The sequence below is a fragment of the Epinephelus lanceolatus genome, chromosome 10, assembly GCF_041903045.1.
Source record: "Epinephelus lanceolatus isolate andai-2023 chromosome 10, ASM4190304v1, whole genome shotgun sequence".
Taxonomy (NCBI): domain Eukaryota; kingdom Metazoa; phylum Chordata; class Actinopteri; order Perciformes; family Serranidae; genus Epinephelus; species Epinephelus lanceolatus.
In genome coordinates, this window is record NC_135743.1 from 18,653,702 (window position 1) to 18,670,358 (window position 16,657).

The 16,657-nt window shown below is 40.3% G+C and overlaps 1 protein-coding gene across 1 annotated transcript; it reads left to right on the forward strand.

Annotated features, from left to right (window-relative positions):
* Positions 1-2,106: 2,106 nt before the first annotated feature.
* LOC117265841 (cytochrome P450 4B1-like) lies at positions 2,107-15,803 on the forward strand. The gene is made up of 12 exons (XM_033640579.2): positions 2,107-2,398; positions 4,177-4,321; positions 4,483-4,527; positions 4,622-4,749; positions 5,823-5,947; positions 6,079-6,233; positions 6,370-6,476; positions 11,893-12,083; positions 12,223-12,356; positions 13,456-13,520; positions 13,874-13,956; positions 15,047-15,803. Exons 1-12 carry the CDS (start codon positions 2,207-2,209, stop codon positions 15,222-15,224), a joined length of 1,548 nt encoding a protein of 515 aa, XP_033496470.2. The 5' UTR covers positions 2,107-2,206; the 3' UTR covers positions 15,225-15,803.
* Positions 15,804-16,657: the final 854 nt, after the last annotated feature.

The following is a 16,657-nucleotide window of genomic DNA, read 5'->3' on the forward strand; positions in this document are numbered from 1 at the left end:
CCATGGAAAACTCAAGTCTGACAAGCAACAACAGATGGACATACTGAATCTAACATTACTTTATAATACTAACACAGTGTGGTGTCCAACTTGTCACTTGTAAATAAATATCCCATTTTTTCTTTAAGCAGCTCAACCTCATGCATCACATTAACACGTACATTGGTCAGTTAAATTTTCCATCATTTAAAGATCATTTCTGGGATCATTCACACTTAAAGCAAATAATCTCATACAATGTAATTGTGTCTATAACGTTACATGGGAAAATAAATGCTCACAAAAACATCCCCTTCTACAGAGTGGGATCAAGACAGGGTGATACAAAGAAGGAATTACAGAAAATAAAGTGTGCATGTAACAGTGGGGAGTATGAAACAGAGCTAGGACTCTGGTATATAGTGCAGTTAGGCTATAGTTTGTACTTCCATTTCTTTGGATAAAACAGTCTATACTTCTATCTCTTTGCTCTTCTATTGCAATCAGCAGAGGCTGAGCAGCCCAGCCTCCTTCCTCCTCATTTATTTCCTGACAAAATGAACATAGAAACACCACAAATGAAAAGAACTACAACATACAGTAAATGGGTTGTTCCCATTACTTCTGTGTCTTTGCACTTAGCCAGTTGCCCAAACAGACAAGCCTGTTTACATTTTTGGACAACAGGGCAGCTCGCTTCTTCTGAACAACATGCCCAAACAGTAAAAATAACCCCTCACATGGTACGGATGTGGCAAGTGTTGCCAGGTACTTGTGTGCAAGGCAGGCCATCTGGCTGTGTGCCCCATCATGTTTGGACCACACCGGCTGGGGACAGTCCTCCATGCCAATAATGGGCTCTGCCCTGTATTTCTCAATACAGTCCTCCTCTTTATCAGACAAAGAGACTGGGGCAAGCATGAGAGCTGGTCTTTTCATAGGTGGCTCAGACGTCTCTGGATGTTCCGGCTGTGCAGACCTCTCCCTCTCTCTGAGCAAGGCACTGAGCGAATGCCACACCTCATGTCTGTCAGGTTTGCTCTTAGGTTCAAGGACACTTGATGTCCTTGAACCATCAAGAGGGTCCCAGAAGGTCCCTTTTTGAAAATCCACAACTGTCCGTACCCGTAAAGCTTAGTAGCCTACCATAACCAAACCATTACCCATCATTATGTCTACGTCAAAGCTGTACCTGCCCACACCATTAATTAAAGTCCCTCCATGAAAACTAAAAAGGATCTTCCTTGGGTGTCTTGAACTCGATTTAGGCTCATCGCCGGAGTCCTCCAAAGTGGTCAAAGGTTCATCATGTGTCATTTACTTCTAAAATAAAAGGAATTACAGCTTGATAATAGCAATGTAAATGTCACAATATAACACATTTACTGGACATCTATTCATTTGTTTTATTCTGTAAAATACAAAATATATTTTGGTTCTCTCACACTGCCTGCCCACGTGTCCCTACACAGCTTTTGCGGGTTACCCATCAGGTACCCGTAGATACCTGACCCCATGCAGGACTCTGGAATGGAGATGTTCAGTGCACATTATGTCCCGGAACTTTTAGGAAGGAAAAAACAAGATAGCAGTCATTTCAGTCCTGGACCCAACTGCACACAAAATAGTTACAGTCCATCGGTGACTTGGATGGTCAGTTAGTACAAATGACAGTTGAACAAAAAACCTCCAAAAGGCTCCAACACCTCAAACACAGCAGAGAGGTCACCTTGAGTGGCTGGGGGCCTGGCTCTGTGACCCTCAGTGGCTCCTTCCTAGCGTTTCAATTGACTCATAGCGCCACCTGCTGGAGGTAGAATTAAGATTGTGCCAAAAGTCACGTGATATTTTTTGTCTTAGTACAATATATTTGTTTGTACATACTGTGTTTGTTTCTGAAACATGATGTATCAGAAAAATATGTATTTGTTTGACAGGTGTGTTTTGTATTTGTAAAACAACATGCGTGCGTTCGTTAATTATATTCTGTATTTGTCACCCACACTGTGTTTGTTAGTGAATCACAGGGCATTTGTAAAGCGTAATCTGTTAGGTTTTGCCAGGATATTATCTCCATAGAAACTGACTGTTTTTGTCACCGCCCCCTGATACTGCAGCCTTATCTCACTAACCTTGCAGAGGAGGCGCAGTTCATCTTCAACAAGCCTGAAGTCACTTTCAGTTGCGTTCAGAGTTTTTCCTCCAGCGACGCACAGACTCACCCGAGATGGAGTCAGCTGAAGCTTTCGTGAAATCTCAGTTTGGCTGGCCTCAAATGCATCACTTGTTTGCGCTAATCTGTCTCGTTGCTGTCGTCTATAAAGTAACCATCCTGTACCTTCAAAGAAGACATGCGCTTCTAGGCACTGAAGATTTTCCAGGACCACCGGCGCACTGGCTTTTTGGACATGGTAGAGATGTAAGTCAGTCACGAGCACTCAGTAACGTGCGACTTTGTGTAACTGTTACATAACAGCATCTTTCAAAACAGAATTACAAAGCTAAATAGTTATAGAAGATATTTCAGCACACTTTATGTTAGATCTCTTTCACTGTTTTTTCTCAGAGTATACAGGATTCATCGATGGACAGGCAGGTTTAAATAAGCAATCCCATTCTAATCACTGGCAGTATGCAAATGTTTTGCTATATTCACTGTGTTTCACCCCATTTTTGTATCTTATAAGAAGTTTTGTTTCCATTTGTATGCCTCATAATACTCCATTCAGTAGGGGAGAGCGGGTCGGTTGGGACATTTTTGTACTGACAAAATAGCTTTCATTTCTCACAGATGACTTGAACAGTGATAACAAGTGGATCCCTGAACATATAGAGATGTTTGCTCAAAATTTATCAAGTTTTTCAGAGCCCAACCCAAACGTGAAAGGCGTGATTTTGTTAAATGTACAATGAGTACATTTTTCCTAAAATTCTGCCCCTCCAGGACGGTTAGGACACTTTGTTCTGGGCTGGAGAAAAAATGTTCCTTGGTCATATATTTCTTTGAGAAAAAGAAAACATTTGTAAAATTATTATATTTTCACAGGCCTAAATTACTGATATATGGAATTCCAAGTCCTCTGAGTCTTCATTTCAGTGGTACCTATCAGCTCAATGTGGACTTTGGAATGTACACCAAATGGAGTTCATGCTTGTTTTTTACATGGCCTATTGATTCAGTTTAACAATCTAAGTCTCTTAACAGATTTAGATTGAATCAGTGACTTGACAGTGGGTCTTGTTCAATAACGAAAATCCTTTGCTTCTGAGTTAAAAATGTAGTCACATGCTGTAGATTTCAAAACTGTAAATAGTCAGACGGTCTCCACTTTGATGCTGAAAATGAAGAGGGTGTTGCTGAGTATGAGCATGGTGAACGGCAATGGCATAGTTGCTATGCAGCTTGCTAAAAGACACTTAATAGTCCTCCTGCCCCAACTGAAAGAGAATGGGATTGGTTATTTTTACCTGCCATAGTTGAATCGTGTAACTGCTAATGAAAATTTGATGGACTGAAAACTCACAATCAAGTGAAACACAGCAGACAATAGTGTGCAAATCTTTTCTATCCAGCAGTTTGGGTATCACTGATGGTTCTCACACCTAAACACTGTTAACGCCGGGTGGAGCGGTGGTCATAAAGCATATCTAAGTTCTGTAAAAGGAAACATTAATAAGTAGGCTACAGTTTTGAAGATGATGGAGGCATTATGTTTTCAAGTTAATAAAAATGATAATAATAATAATAATAATAATAATAATAATAATAATGACTTCATTTAGGAAAGGTTCATAGTGTACCACATAAAACACAATAATCTATGTTATGCATGTTCATATAAAAAAGACAAAATGTAATAAGCTGCACCCACAGTGGCCCCACAGTGGCCCCACAGTCTGGATGAAAACCTGACTGATCTCGGAAAAAAAAAGAAATCAAATCTCCGGTGACTGGTTTTAGAGCATAAAACTTGTCACCTGTTTCATGAAGTCCGCTTGTCAGTCAAAATGACCCCAGATGCTGTGCTCACTTGCTGCGGCAGAAATCCAATCAAACGGTAAAACCTGGGAGTGCTGATCAAATATAAACCAAAATTCTATTAGTAAGTTAGTAAACATATGTTCAGTTGGTAACGAATTGTCCTCTCAGGTTACAGGACTGAAACGTGTGGTTAACCTTTTTAATTGCTCTTTCAGTTTAAACAAGATGGAAAAGCTCTGGACAGGATTGTGGGATGGGGAAGGCAGTACTCTTACGCTTTCCCAGTGTGGTTTGGTCCCTTTGTTTGTTTCCTCAACATTCAACATCCAGATTATGTGAAGACAGTATATGCAACATCAGGTGTGTGAGCATTTTTTAAAATCTTTACTGAAATGATTCACCATTACCTTGTCAATTGTAGTCAAATCAGTGCTTTTTATAATCTCCTGCAGGAACATTGGCTCCATTTTTACGATGACAAATCAATGTAAAAGATTTTTTATTTATTTGTTTCCTAACAGAGCCAAAAGGTGATTTGGGGTATAGGTTTATTCAGTCTTGGATTGGTAAGACTGATTTGCCCTTTTCCTAGAGTACATTTTGTCTTATTACAGAGATGTTTTACTGACTGACACACATACTGTCTGTCTCTGTCTTCAGGTGAAGGTTTATTGGTGTCAAATGGTCAAAAGTGGTTTCGGAACAGAAGGCTCTTGACCCCAGGTTTCCATTATGATGTTTTGAAACCATACACTAACCTGATGGCAGACTCTGTTAAAACAATGTTGGTATGTATGTGACAGTTTAGACATGTAAATAACAATTTGTAATAAGTAATCAAAGACCATAACGGTGAAGTAATGTTAAGAACAAATAGGCTTTTGGGCCGTCTAGATGATAGACTGTTAAACGTCAATTAGTAGCCCAGGCTATAATTAGCTTCTTTAATTCATTTTCCTTATTTGAACCAGTATGGATATTACTTGTATAAAAAAATAGGCTTTGAATAATATTAATTGTGTTATGTTATGACACTTGTTTCACCGCACCCGGCATACCAACACAACACCACCTTTTCTTGTTAAAGGAATATCGCAACTCTGCTTCTTTTTTTTTTTTTTCTTCGTTTAAAGATATTTTGGGGGGCATTTTTTAGCCTTTAATGGATAAGACAGACAAGTGTGAAAGGGGGAGAGAGTGAGGGAGTGACATGCAACAAAGGGCCACAGGCTGGAGTCGAACCCAGGCCGCTGTGGCAACAGCCTTGTACATGGGGCACCTGCTCTACCACTAAGCCACCGATGCCCCACTCTGCTTCATTTTTATGAAAAACATTTTTGATTCTTTTGATCAGTGGACCCTTGCGGACTAAAGAAATATAAGTAACTTACTGGGTAATCGAGGAATGAACACATATTGTGACTTTATGACAGCTTTAGAAGGGAGTCACCACTTGTTTTTCGTCATGCAGGTAAATCTAAATGACTTACGGTCTTCTCTGGTGCAACTGCTTCCAGTAAAATGAAATCAACCGAGCTAACGATGTATAGCATCTCCATATTGACAAAAGTTTAAACATTTATATTTATTTGCGCGATCTGAGCAACTAACTAATGTTAGCTCAAGTGGGAAGTCAACAATCTGGTTTTATATATCCAGAGAACTTATAGAAAAATTAACACCTCGGCAACCAGACCATGCATTTAATTGAGACAGGCCTTTATTGTCCTTTAACCTGGCTAGTTAAAGAGAATGCGTGTTAAATTAAAGTTTTACGGTATGTTGACCCAAAGTTGGATGTGTGTGTTGAAGTGTTGCCCATCTACTGCAGAGATGTAACTTCTGTTCTCTCTGTTTTCAGGACAAATGGGAAAGTTATGCAAACACCAGCAAGTCCTTTGAATTGTTCGAACATGTGAGCCTTATGACACTGGACACCATCTTAAAGTGTGCTTTCAGCTACAGCAGCAACTGTCAGAATGAAAGGTGAGTCCATACAAACTTTTTTCTACCATTCACAAGTCCAGATCTGTGTTTTTTAGTAGTTTAAAGCTTCAGCTGTCTGAATTATGTCTGGGAAACTGAGTTTTCAATGTTTGCCTATGTTCTCATTTCAGTGGAAGTAATGCATACATCAAGGCAGTTTATGAGCTCAGTGATCTGATTAACCTGCGGTCCAGGATATTTCCATACCACAATGACCTGATTTTCTACCTCAGCCCACATGGTTTCAGATACAGAAAAGCATGTAGAGTGGCTCATGATCATACAGGTAAGATCTTCACACATACTTTGATTAATGACAATATGAAACTATTGCTACTATCAGTTTAAATGATTTTGCACATTTACACGTTGCTTTATTTTAAGAGTTAGTATGCAAATATTTTTTATCTTGTCTTTTGAAGAGGCGGTCATAAGAAAGAGGAAAGAAGAACTAAAGGAGGAGAAGGAGCTGGAACGCATACAGGCCAGAAGAAACCTCGACTTTCTGGACATCCTTCTCTTCGCAAGAGTATGTTGTGTGATTTCAGATTCAGTTTACTGATTTATGGAGTTAGACATTCTCACTTTGCTCATTGTTGTGACAATGGTAACAAGTCACAAACATTTAAGGCCCAGATACACCAAACCGACAACAGCGTCACGTCGCCTGTGTCTCGGGGTCTGCCCATTGGTCCGACAGCCCTTTGGTCCGACATCCCATTGATGATGCCCTGTGGTTAAGGTCTGGTTAGGTTTAGGCACAAAAACCACTTGGTTAGGGTTAGGAAAAGATCATGGTGTGGGTTAAAATGAAAAAGAAAGTGGCAAACACATAAGCTGTAAGCCTGCTTCACCTTAAGCCTTTCCCAGCTGACCCAGAGCCGGTCGCGGCGCACCATTAAGGTAGAAATACGCCCGCCAGGAGCCGTTCAGCACCGCAGAAAGCTCCCCACGCAACCCGGACCCCAGAGTTAATAACAGGAGGTTATGGTGTTTCATTCTCTCCTCTCTATGACACTTGTATCTCGACCAGTAGCCTACTTTTGTTGCGTTGCTGATCCTCTATGGAACACAAATACAGTATAGCCTAGTATAATCACATATCGGAACAACGGGCCGTCGGACTAATGGGAGGTCGGAACAATGAGAGGTCGGAACAATGCTACGGCACCCGTGGGTCTCAGCCAAAATGTTGCACTTGAACAAACTGCAACGACTACAGCCAACAGCCGACTAGGACATGGGTTGTGCCCCTGTGTAAGAGGAAGTAATTATTCATGACAGCAGGCAGTGGTGATTCAAGACGCTACCTAGTCAATTAGCATATTAGCAACACAACCAAAAAAAACAAGGGACTTTTACAGTGCACTCAAAGACTACAGCCAACAGCTGACTAGGACATATGTTATGCATAAGAGGAAATAGCTCTTCAAAGCAGCAGGCAGTAGTGGTCTGTAACCAGAAGACCAACAGGAGAGATTCAAGACACTAGTTAGCCACTTAGCACATTAGCAACACAACCCAATGTTAAAAAACAAGGGACTTTTACAGAGCACTGGCGAACAACAGCAAAAACAATTACAAAACGTTTCTGCGAAAGACCTCAATGGCTAAGAAAGAAGTCTTTTCTAAGTTTGTTTCGATCTCACACCTTCTTGACCTCCGTTTCTCTTCTTGTGGGCTGAACTGCCAATCAGAGTGTCAGAGTGATTGCATTCACCAGCGGGTACCAACAGCTACTGACAGGCTCCAACCTCTCTGATGTCTTCAAGGCTGATTCAATACACTGAATCTGTTGAAAATAAAGCAGCCAAGGTCCGACTAGTGCCAACAGTGGGGACACACCACAGAAACTGAAGTGACAGATGCTCACCGACGGCCCAACACTGACCAAAGGTCAAACATCGGCCTGGTGCATCAGGGCATAACATAAAGTTAGGAAGTCCTCTGTAGAAAAGATAATTTAGCAAGAATAGCAAGAATAACAGTAATAAGACATGTAAAGCATAAACTGCCATCAAGATACAAACAGATATACAGCCATCAAGGCATTCAGCACTTTAAGTTCAAAGTAACTGTGCAGCCAGGGTTTAAAACAGCACACTATACATAAGACAACAGGGACAACCACACAATCATGTATATTAACATAAAAAGTCAGACTAAAAAATAATGAAACAATGACACAGACCAACTGTTAAAAATTAACAAGTCATATAGAAAATCCTGAGATCATTCAAGAGATAACTTAACATGATGTCCAAGAGGTCCTCATGAGCAGCGGCCTGAAGACAATAAGTTTGTCTTTTTAAATAAATACGACATTAAGGAAAATGTTGGCTTCAAAGCTGTAAACCTCCTTATGATTCAAGTGGTGTACCACCAGCTTGATATTCTTACATTACTGTGGAGGCAGAATAGCACTTTCTAAGGTCCAAGATGACCTTGTCTTTAGGTGCAACATTTAGCTGGGCAAATACTCCCAGTGACACGCAATAAGTTACCCAACGACACCTGTGTAACTCACGGTCAACATGGTGTATTATTGCTGCTTCCCAGCCAACAATGTACAGATGCTATGTTAATGAATCTCCTCTGTCCAAACACACTTGAGTGCCTAACTCCTCCTTTGACCTGGTGAAGGCGCAGACATGCTATGTCTAGAACACTTGACACTAACCTGACAACCTCTGGACCCTATTTAAACAATCTATAGTGCATGGTCTAAAGTGCATTTACAGTTCTTCTTCCTCCAAGGAAATCCTACTTCCCATGCGCGAAAAATCACCAAACTTTGCACAAAGGTCCAGTCCTATACCAGATTTGCTCAGCTGCAAACAAAAGTCAGTAGTCCTGATGCTGGCGCTACAGCAAGCATCTAAAGTTCAAAACTTTGAAAATTCACAACAAATCGACTGTATGTGCTACAGCTTCACAACTTTCACCAAACTGTAGCCCCAATAATGAAGAAACTTTTGTATATTTAAACCTATTGCAAATTATGAAGTCCATCACTCTGTTTTTTTCAAAAACTGCAAAACTTCTTAAACCTATCTCCTCCCACAATTTTTGCTTGATTGACACCAAACTTGCTACAGAGCATCTTCAGACTGTCCTCCACAAATTTTCCTCACAGATTTTTGATTTATCAAAAATTGAGTCTACGGTGCATCAAGATGTTTGACTGTAAACGGTACTGTAAACATATACATGCAAATTCTTGCTAAATAAGTTTTCAATGTTCATGAAAAAAAATTAACAAAATTTTGGAGTCACAATAGATGATGTTTGGCAAATATCAGAATTTTATATCAAAAACTGAATTTTTGACAGCATTTTGAATTCTGTCCTCATGTGAACCATTACTGTCAATGGGAAAAGAGCATCTTTACACATCAGTTTGTCACTTATGGAGTAAATCAATCATTGTTAAACACAAATTCTCCATGCTGTCTAGATGCAATATGTGTATTTTCAGATTTTTGTGATTTTTTTATGACAGCAGTTTGAAATCTGCCTTGACAGCTGCTGTCATCCTGGTGGCTGGCTTAGTCAGTTTGTGAAGCCACAGATGAGTTGTCACTTGCTAATTAGCTCAGTCAGATAGAAAATGCTCCTTGGTGTCAGAGGTTGTGAGTTTAAGCCTCAGCTGATGCAAAATGTACATTGTAATGGCAACTTTCTTGTTGTCTTCCTATTCTGCCTCTGCTCAGAATTGCCTAAATTTGCCTAAAATTGTCTAAAATTGCCTGGCCCCGACCATTGCTGCACAGCAGCTAGAATTACATGGTGGATTCGCTGTTTAAGTAGCATATAAATAGCACATTGATCACACTGTAGAAAATGAATTAATATTTTCCTCATTAATGATCAACAACCCTGATTCCAAAAAGGTTGGGGCGCCGTGTAAAATGTAAATAATACAATGATTTGCAAATCCTTTTCGAGCCATATATAATATTATACAGTATAAAGACCTGATAGACTTTATTGTTTTTTGAAAATATACACTCATTAAAAAAAGTTGGTACAGGGGCATGTTCACCACTGTGTAACATCACCTTTTCTTTTAAGAATACTCAGTAAGTGTTTGAGAACTGAGGACACTGATTGTTGAAGTTTTGAGAGTGAAATTACACTGCCTGGCCAAAAAAAAAGTCGCCACCTGGATTTAACTAAGCAAATAGGTACGAGCCTCCTGTTGGATAATTACTGCATGGGCGATTATCTTTCAGCTGGCAACAAGTTATTTAACCCCAACTGGTGCAATGAGTTGCTTCTCATTTCCTAAACAACCATGTTGAAAGACACATCCCCTGGTCGTGGAAAAGATGTTAGTCTGTTTGAGAAGGGTCAAATCATTGGCATGCATCAAGCAGAGAAAACATCTAAGGAGATTGCAGAAACTACTAAAATTGGGTTAAGAACTGTCCAACGCATTATTAAAAACTGGAAGGATAGTGGGGACCCATCCTCTTCGAGGGAGAAATGTGGCCGGAAAAAAATCCTCAATGATCGTGATTGGGGATCACTTAAAGGTTTGGTGAGATCAAATCGAAGAAAAACAACAGTAGAACTCAGGGCTATGTTTAATAGTGAAAGTAAGAGCATTTCCACACACACAATGCGAAGGGAACTCAAGGGATTGGGACTGAACAGCTGTGTAGCCTTAAGAAAACCACTAATCAGTGAGGCTAACCGGAAAAAAAGGCTTCAATTTGCTAGGGAGCATAAAGATTGGACTCTGGAGCAATGGAAGAAGGTCATGTGGTCTGATGAGTCCAGATTTACCCTGTTCCAGAGTGATGGGCGCATCAGGGTAAGAAGAGAGGCAGATGAAGTGATGCACCCATCATGCCTAGTGCCTACTGTACAAGCCTGTGGGGGCAGTGTTATGATCTGGGGTTGCTGCAGTTGGTCAGGTCTAGGTTCAGCAACAGTATGTGCTCAAAGAATGAGGTCAGCTGACTACCTGAATATACTGAATGACCAGGTTATTCCATCAATGGATTTTTTCTTCCCTGATGGCACGGGCATATTCCAAGATGACAATGCCAGGATTCATCGGGCTCAAATTGTGAAAGACTGGTTCAGGGAGCATGAGACATCATTTTCACACATGGATTGGCCACCACAGAGTCCAGACCTTAACCCCATTGAGAATCTTTGGGATGTGCTGGAGAAGGCTTTGCGCAGCGGTCAGACTCTACCATCATCAATGCAAGATCTTGGTGAAAAATTAATGCAACACTGGATGGAAATAAATCTTGTGACATTGCAGAAGATTATCGAAACAATGCCACAGCGAATGCGTGCCGTAATCAAAGCTAAAGGCGGTCCAACGAAATATTAGAGTGTATGACCTTTTTTTTTGGTGGTGACTTTTTTTTTGGCCAGGCAGTGTATTTTCCATTGTCCATTTCCAGTGTTTGAACTTTTTTGGAATTGGTTCACACACCCATTCACGTACCCACGTTGTGAAATCACCCATGTAGCCACATCTTACTATCTGAATAATGCACCCTTTAAATAGCAGGAAAATACTGCACCAGTCTGACTTTAGACCAGGTTTTTGTTGGTCAGTGGGGCAGTCACTTTCTGCTGCCTCAAAATGGCATTATCCAAACAATGTTCTTGACCACACCTAAATTTAAGAACTACACGCTCACAGATGGGTGCAAGTACTTCTACAGTTGGAGCGCTGGCTATGAAAACGACAGTTGCATTGGTCTGACACTAGCAGCAACAGTTTTAATGTGCACCAAGTGTAAGATGGGGCCCAATATCTTTTATTTTTGTTTTCTTTATGCGATTTTATTATAGTTTTACTGCAGTTTTATTGTACAGTAAAGTACTCACTTTAAAAAGTGCTTTACAAATACACAAGAGTGTGACTGTTCCTAGTTTTTGCTTTTTTCTATTTATGTCTTATTTATCATCTTCAGGATGAGAACCAGCAGGGTTTATCAGATGATGACATACGAGCAGAAGTGGACACCTTCATGTTTGAGGGCCATGACACCACAGCCAGTGGCCTGTCTTTCATCCTCTACTGTCTGGCCTGCCACCCAGAACACCAGAAGATGTGCAGGGAGGAGATCATCCAAGCCTTGGATGGCAAGGACACCATGGAGTGGTAATTTACCTGTTGAAACCCAAGGTGCAATGCAAGTCAGTGCCGCTCTGTATCACAACAGCTGGATTAGGGATAACTTTAAGCTTGCCCCTTTTTTTCCTTACAATATTGACAACTAATGTGTGTGTCTTATTTTAAGGGAGGATCTCAGTAAAATTCCATACACTACAATGTGCATCAAAGAGTGCCTCCGCCTTTACCCTCCTGTACCAGGAACAGCCAGAAAGACAACAAAGCCCATGACCTTTCCTGATGGAAGGACTTTACCGAAAGGTTTGGTCTTAATGTTTTTGAAAAGTTCATGTAGGTGAGACAGCAAGCTGCTGAGTACGTATGTTTTACTCCACTGGTAAAATATTAACTTGTACTGGTTATTGTCCAGGTCAACCTATAGCCTTAGTTTTGTGTTAGTAAGTCAGCCTTACACAACACACAGCACATATAAACCCTTAAACATACATGTGTTATATGGCAGTAACATCTTTATAATACTGTGCCTCATACTTAGGTAGATTAAATATTGATCTGTTGAATGAACAAATGAATATTTTTTATTTCAGTTACATACATCTTGAGAAACAAAGATTAAAAAAAAAGGAATAGGCTGAAGCCTAAGGCGTATTTTCGCCTATCCTATATCAACCAAACAATAGTCCAGAATATCAACAATACCAAAGAAAATAAATACATAAATTGATAAATAAATACAAATACTCTGAATTATATTCCACAATTATTTTACACTTTAAGGCTGTTTTGAAACTCAACAGAGAGCAACAAAATTTCAACTCAACACTGAGTCCATTCCATAGTTTGACTCCCAAAACTGAAACACATCTGTATTTTACATTGGTTCTTTCTTTACATGCTTCATAAATAAACAACTCTCTTAAATTATAATTTCCTTCTCTTTAGTTTAATCATTTTAATGCAGACAGGAAGGCGTCTAGAATTTTACGGTGTACAGTGGGATGTTTAAACAGCTGATTAGTAGATTCACAATAACCAGCAACACAGTAGGACATGTATGGCATTACAGTACAGTACAGTATATACAAACATTACATGAAATTTTTGCTGAAACTGTTGAAGGTAACCTATAATTTTGGGGAGGTTACTGTAGAGATCCCTACTGTTAAAGTGGATTACAGGAAAACCCTTCATTCAGAACTGATCTTATCTTCAGAATAATATTCACAAGTCATGTTAATGTTCTGGTAGAAGTGGGTGTCTGGATCAGCTTCATTTTCGATCTCATTAAGTTTGTGATCTTGAAAGTCAAAAGGCTTAAAATCTGTGTATTAAAACATCTCGTTTTACAGTCGCTGCACAATCCTAACCCCAAACATGCCTTTTTTCCCCTTATTTGCAGATACTCACATTGGAATAAGTATCTATGGGACTCACAGAAATCCATCTGTCTGGGAAAACCCTGATGTAAGTCAAGATAATTTCATCCTAAGCAAATGTTTCTGATATGAAAGTTCACCTGTCACCCACTCACTGCACAGTGTACATGATTAATTGAATTGTTAAATTAAAAGTAAAAGGTTGATCTCTCTTTGCTGTGGTGGTCCTGCACCCTCCTTCGACACAAAATGGGTCAAATAATAGACATGACACAGTCGTCACATTGGTACATAATTAATACAGTATCTGTTGTGCCCTGGTGCCAGATGTCACCATGTCATGAACAGCAAGAAGTCGTTCAGTTCTGAGTGGAAAAATTAGAAAAATTAAAAGATGTGGGATTTACTGGCATTTGCTTTTTCAATCTTGTGTCACCACAGGTCTTTGACCCACTGCGTTTCCTACCAGAGAATGTTTCCAAGAGGTCGCCTCATGCATTCGTGCCTTTCTCTGCCGGGCCAAGGTTTGTCCTCACCTGATACCGTGTGACTGGCTCACTAAGAACTAGAGAGGGAGGTTCTCAGTCGAGACAAAAGTCTGCAGTATGTGGATGTGTAACCTAACACCAGCCTCCTTTTTACCAACACCATAAAAAGTGATAAGCTTTATTAGGGATCACAATAAATAAAAGAACTCTGTGTAACAAGGATTAGTTCAATTTAAAGGAGCTAACTGAGTAATGGTGTCCTGAGCAGAGAATGAAGTTACGCCACCTCTCTGTGTGTTGTAATCCAAGCTCCATGTCCAGTGTTGTGGAAAGTCCGGCCAGGAGTGCATGTTGATGCATGTGAGTCCCTACGAGAGCGTCCCACTGGCTAGCAAATCACTGCTGCTCTGCACTGCGCTCATATGGCAGTTACCGCTGACAATGCCGTCCGGACTCAGTGGCAGGATGGTGTTGTTGCAGAAGCATAGAGCCCACCCTCCAGTGGCCCCCAAGGTTAATAATGTCAGCTCTGTCAGCACTGTTGCCGTTGTTAGCGCTGTTTATTGAGTTAGCACCATTAAGCCCAGTTCAGACCAATGATTTGCATCAAAATCAAACCATATTAGAACGTTGCAAAACGGCACACTGCAAGTAGCTGCATGTTTCATCTCGTCTCGCCACAAATCTTTTTGGCTGTCGCCATGTTGTTTTTGTTTTTGTGGGGGGTTTTGGAGCCAGAAGTGATCATATTTGGGCAAGGTCATTTATTTTCTTGGCTTCTGCTTCTCTACTGTATCTCTTAAGTGGCTGGGAGAGTGACAGCACACTGAAAAATACTTAAATTTCAGAGGTCACATGTAGATTCCCATCAAAACTGATCATCATGAGCTTCATTATATCCACATTTACCACAGAACTATCAAGTAAGTCCACATTAAAAGTAATGATTCTGATACCCACTGTTGATTTGATTTTGTCAATCATAAAACAACCAGTTTTTATCTCTCTGAGTGCAAAGTAGGAGATGTCACTACTCTGACATGCTGCTGCCCTCTTGTGTTCTTGCTTGAAAGCACTGTGTTAATCATCATATACCTCACACACTTTTGCTGTTTTCTTCCCTCAGAAATTGCATCGGGCAGAACTTTGCCATGAATGAGCTGAAAGTGGCGACAGCCCTGACACTGAGGAGGTACCAGCTGATCGAGGACCCCACTCAGAAACCCAAGATAATACCAAATCTTGTGCTTCGCTCACTCAATGGCATCCACATCAAAATCAAACCTGCTGACCCACAAGAATAAAGGGAAATTACATTACACTCATGCTATAAAACCACAAACATATCATAGTAATGAGATTAACTGTGCCGTATTTTAATTAGTGGCTGAATATGTTTTGGGGAGAAATTACTTGGCTGAAAAAGAAGTTGCACTTGTATTTTAGAATCGCTTTTGCACATTGGAACAGTTTCATAATGAGACATTTTGTAGTTGCAATAAATAGACAATGGTATGACGATAGGACAGCAGTAATTCACTCCATAGGGACTTGGGTTAGGAACTGGAAACTTCTACATATTCACCAAGGCATGATATACAAAATAAAATACCTGATGTAGCAGAGACTGCACCTTATAGAGAGGGATACATATTTTGGCACACTGCATGTTCATCCTGGTGGGACAAGTAGACAGCCTCATTCGCGTCATGTTATAAGAGCCATATGAGTGCAATGCAATATTACTATTGTCTATTTTGCATATATGTATATACTTAAGATCATGCCTAGCACCTTTGCCAGTTCATCCTGTGGCCCACCTTGGCTGTTGTTAGACATTGTGATCAAAATAATCACAATGCAATAAAATTTTCTCATCAAAATGAGGTTGTTTTCAAGTATTCTTATCTGAAGGTTACATTTGCGCATAAAAATCACTAACATTTTCCTCCAGGGGAGAATGCTCCCGGACTACCTGCCTAATTTTGGTCTCATATCTTGTCATCTCTTCCAGTACTCTGGAGTTTGCAGGTCTGTGTTACTGCATCATCCACTTGATTAGCCTATATGTAATGGTTTTTAGTTTTACTGGTGGTTTACGGCTAAGGGCAGTACCAGGTCAGGTCAAATCAATAAAAGGTTTAACTGAGCATTTTACAGGGCCAATGACATTTAGTCTGCCTTTTTTAGTGCTAAATAAAAAGGTAGTGTGAACTTTACCATTATTTGTATTCAGTAGTGTAAACCTTTTCTTTATACAGTGCTTAAACATTAACAAAGTTTACTGCCTCTGTGTACAGATTCAGTTTTCCCATCATAACAACAGTGACTTATGGTCTAAAGTACTCCTGAGGCATCTGATCAGTGTCTACTTTTTACTGTTTTGGTGTTACTCAGCGGGCTGAACTGCCAGTTCCATCAAATACATCACACTCAACTTCACCACACCACAGACTGTATGTGTTGTAGCTGCTGCTGCAGGAGTGTGAGCTCTGCGCTGGGCACAGTTGACCCCATCTGCGCACACACAGTGACAGGGCTAACTGTTAGTATCACATGGATTATGTTACTTAATGGTTGTTAACAGGTTTAAAGACAGAGTCGAGCTGTTTCTGTGTCATAGTGAGTTTGTTGGGGCTGTTTAACAACTCTGTGTTGGATGTTAGCCATTGCTGCTGTGTTAGCTCGCGCTAACCGGGCAGATGGGAAGAGAGCGGCTTTCAAGGTGGCACCAACA

Excerpts from the sequence above, each read along its gene's own strand:
- LOC117265841 (XM_033640579.2), top strand. The coding sequence starts at position 2,207 with ATGGAGTCAGCTGAAGCTTTCGTGAAATCTCAGTTTGGCTGGCCTCAA. Across the intron at positions 12,357-13,455 it reads TGGAAGGACTTTACCGAAAG|ATACTCACATTGGAATAAGT; the intron begins GTTTGGTCTTAA and ends CCTTATTTGCAG. Across the intron at positions 13,521-13,873 it reads CTGTCTGGGAAAACCCTGAT|GTCTTTGACCCACTGCGTTT; the intron begins GTAAGTCAAGAT and ends GTGTCACCACAG.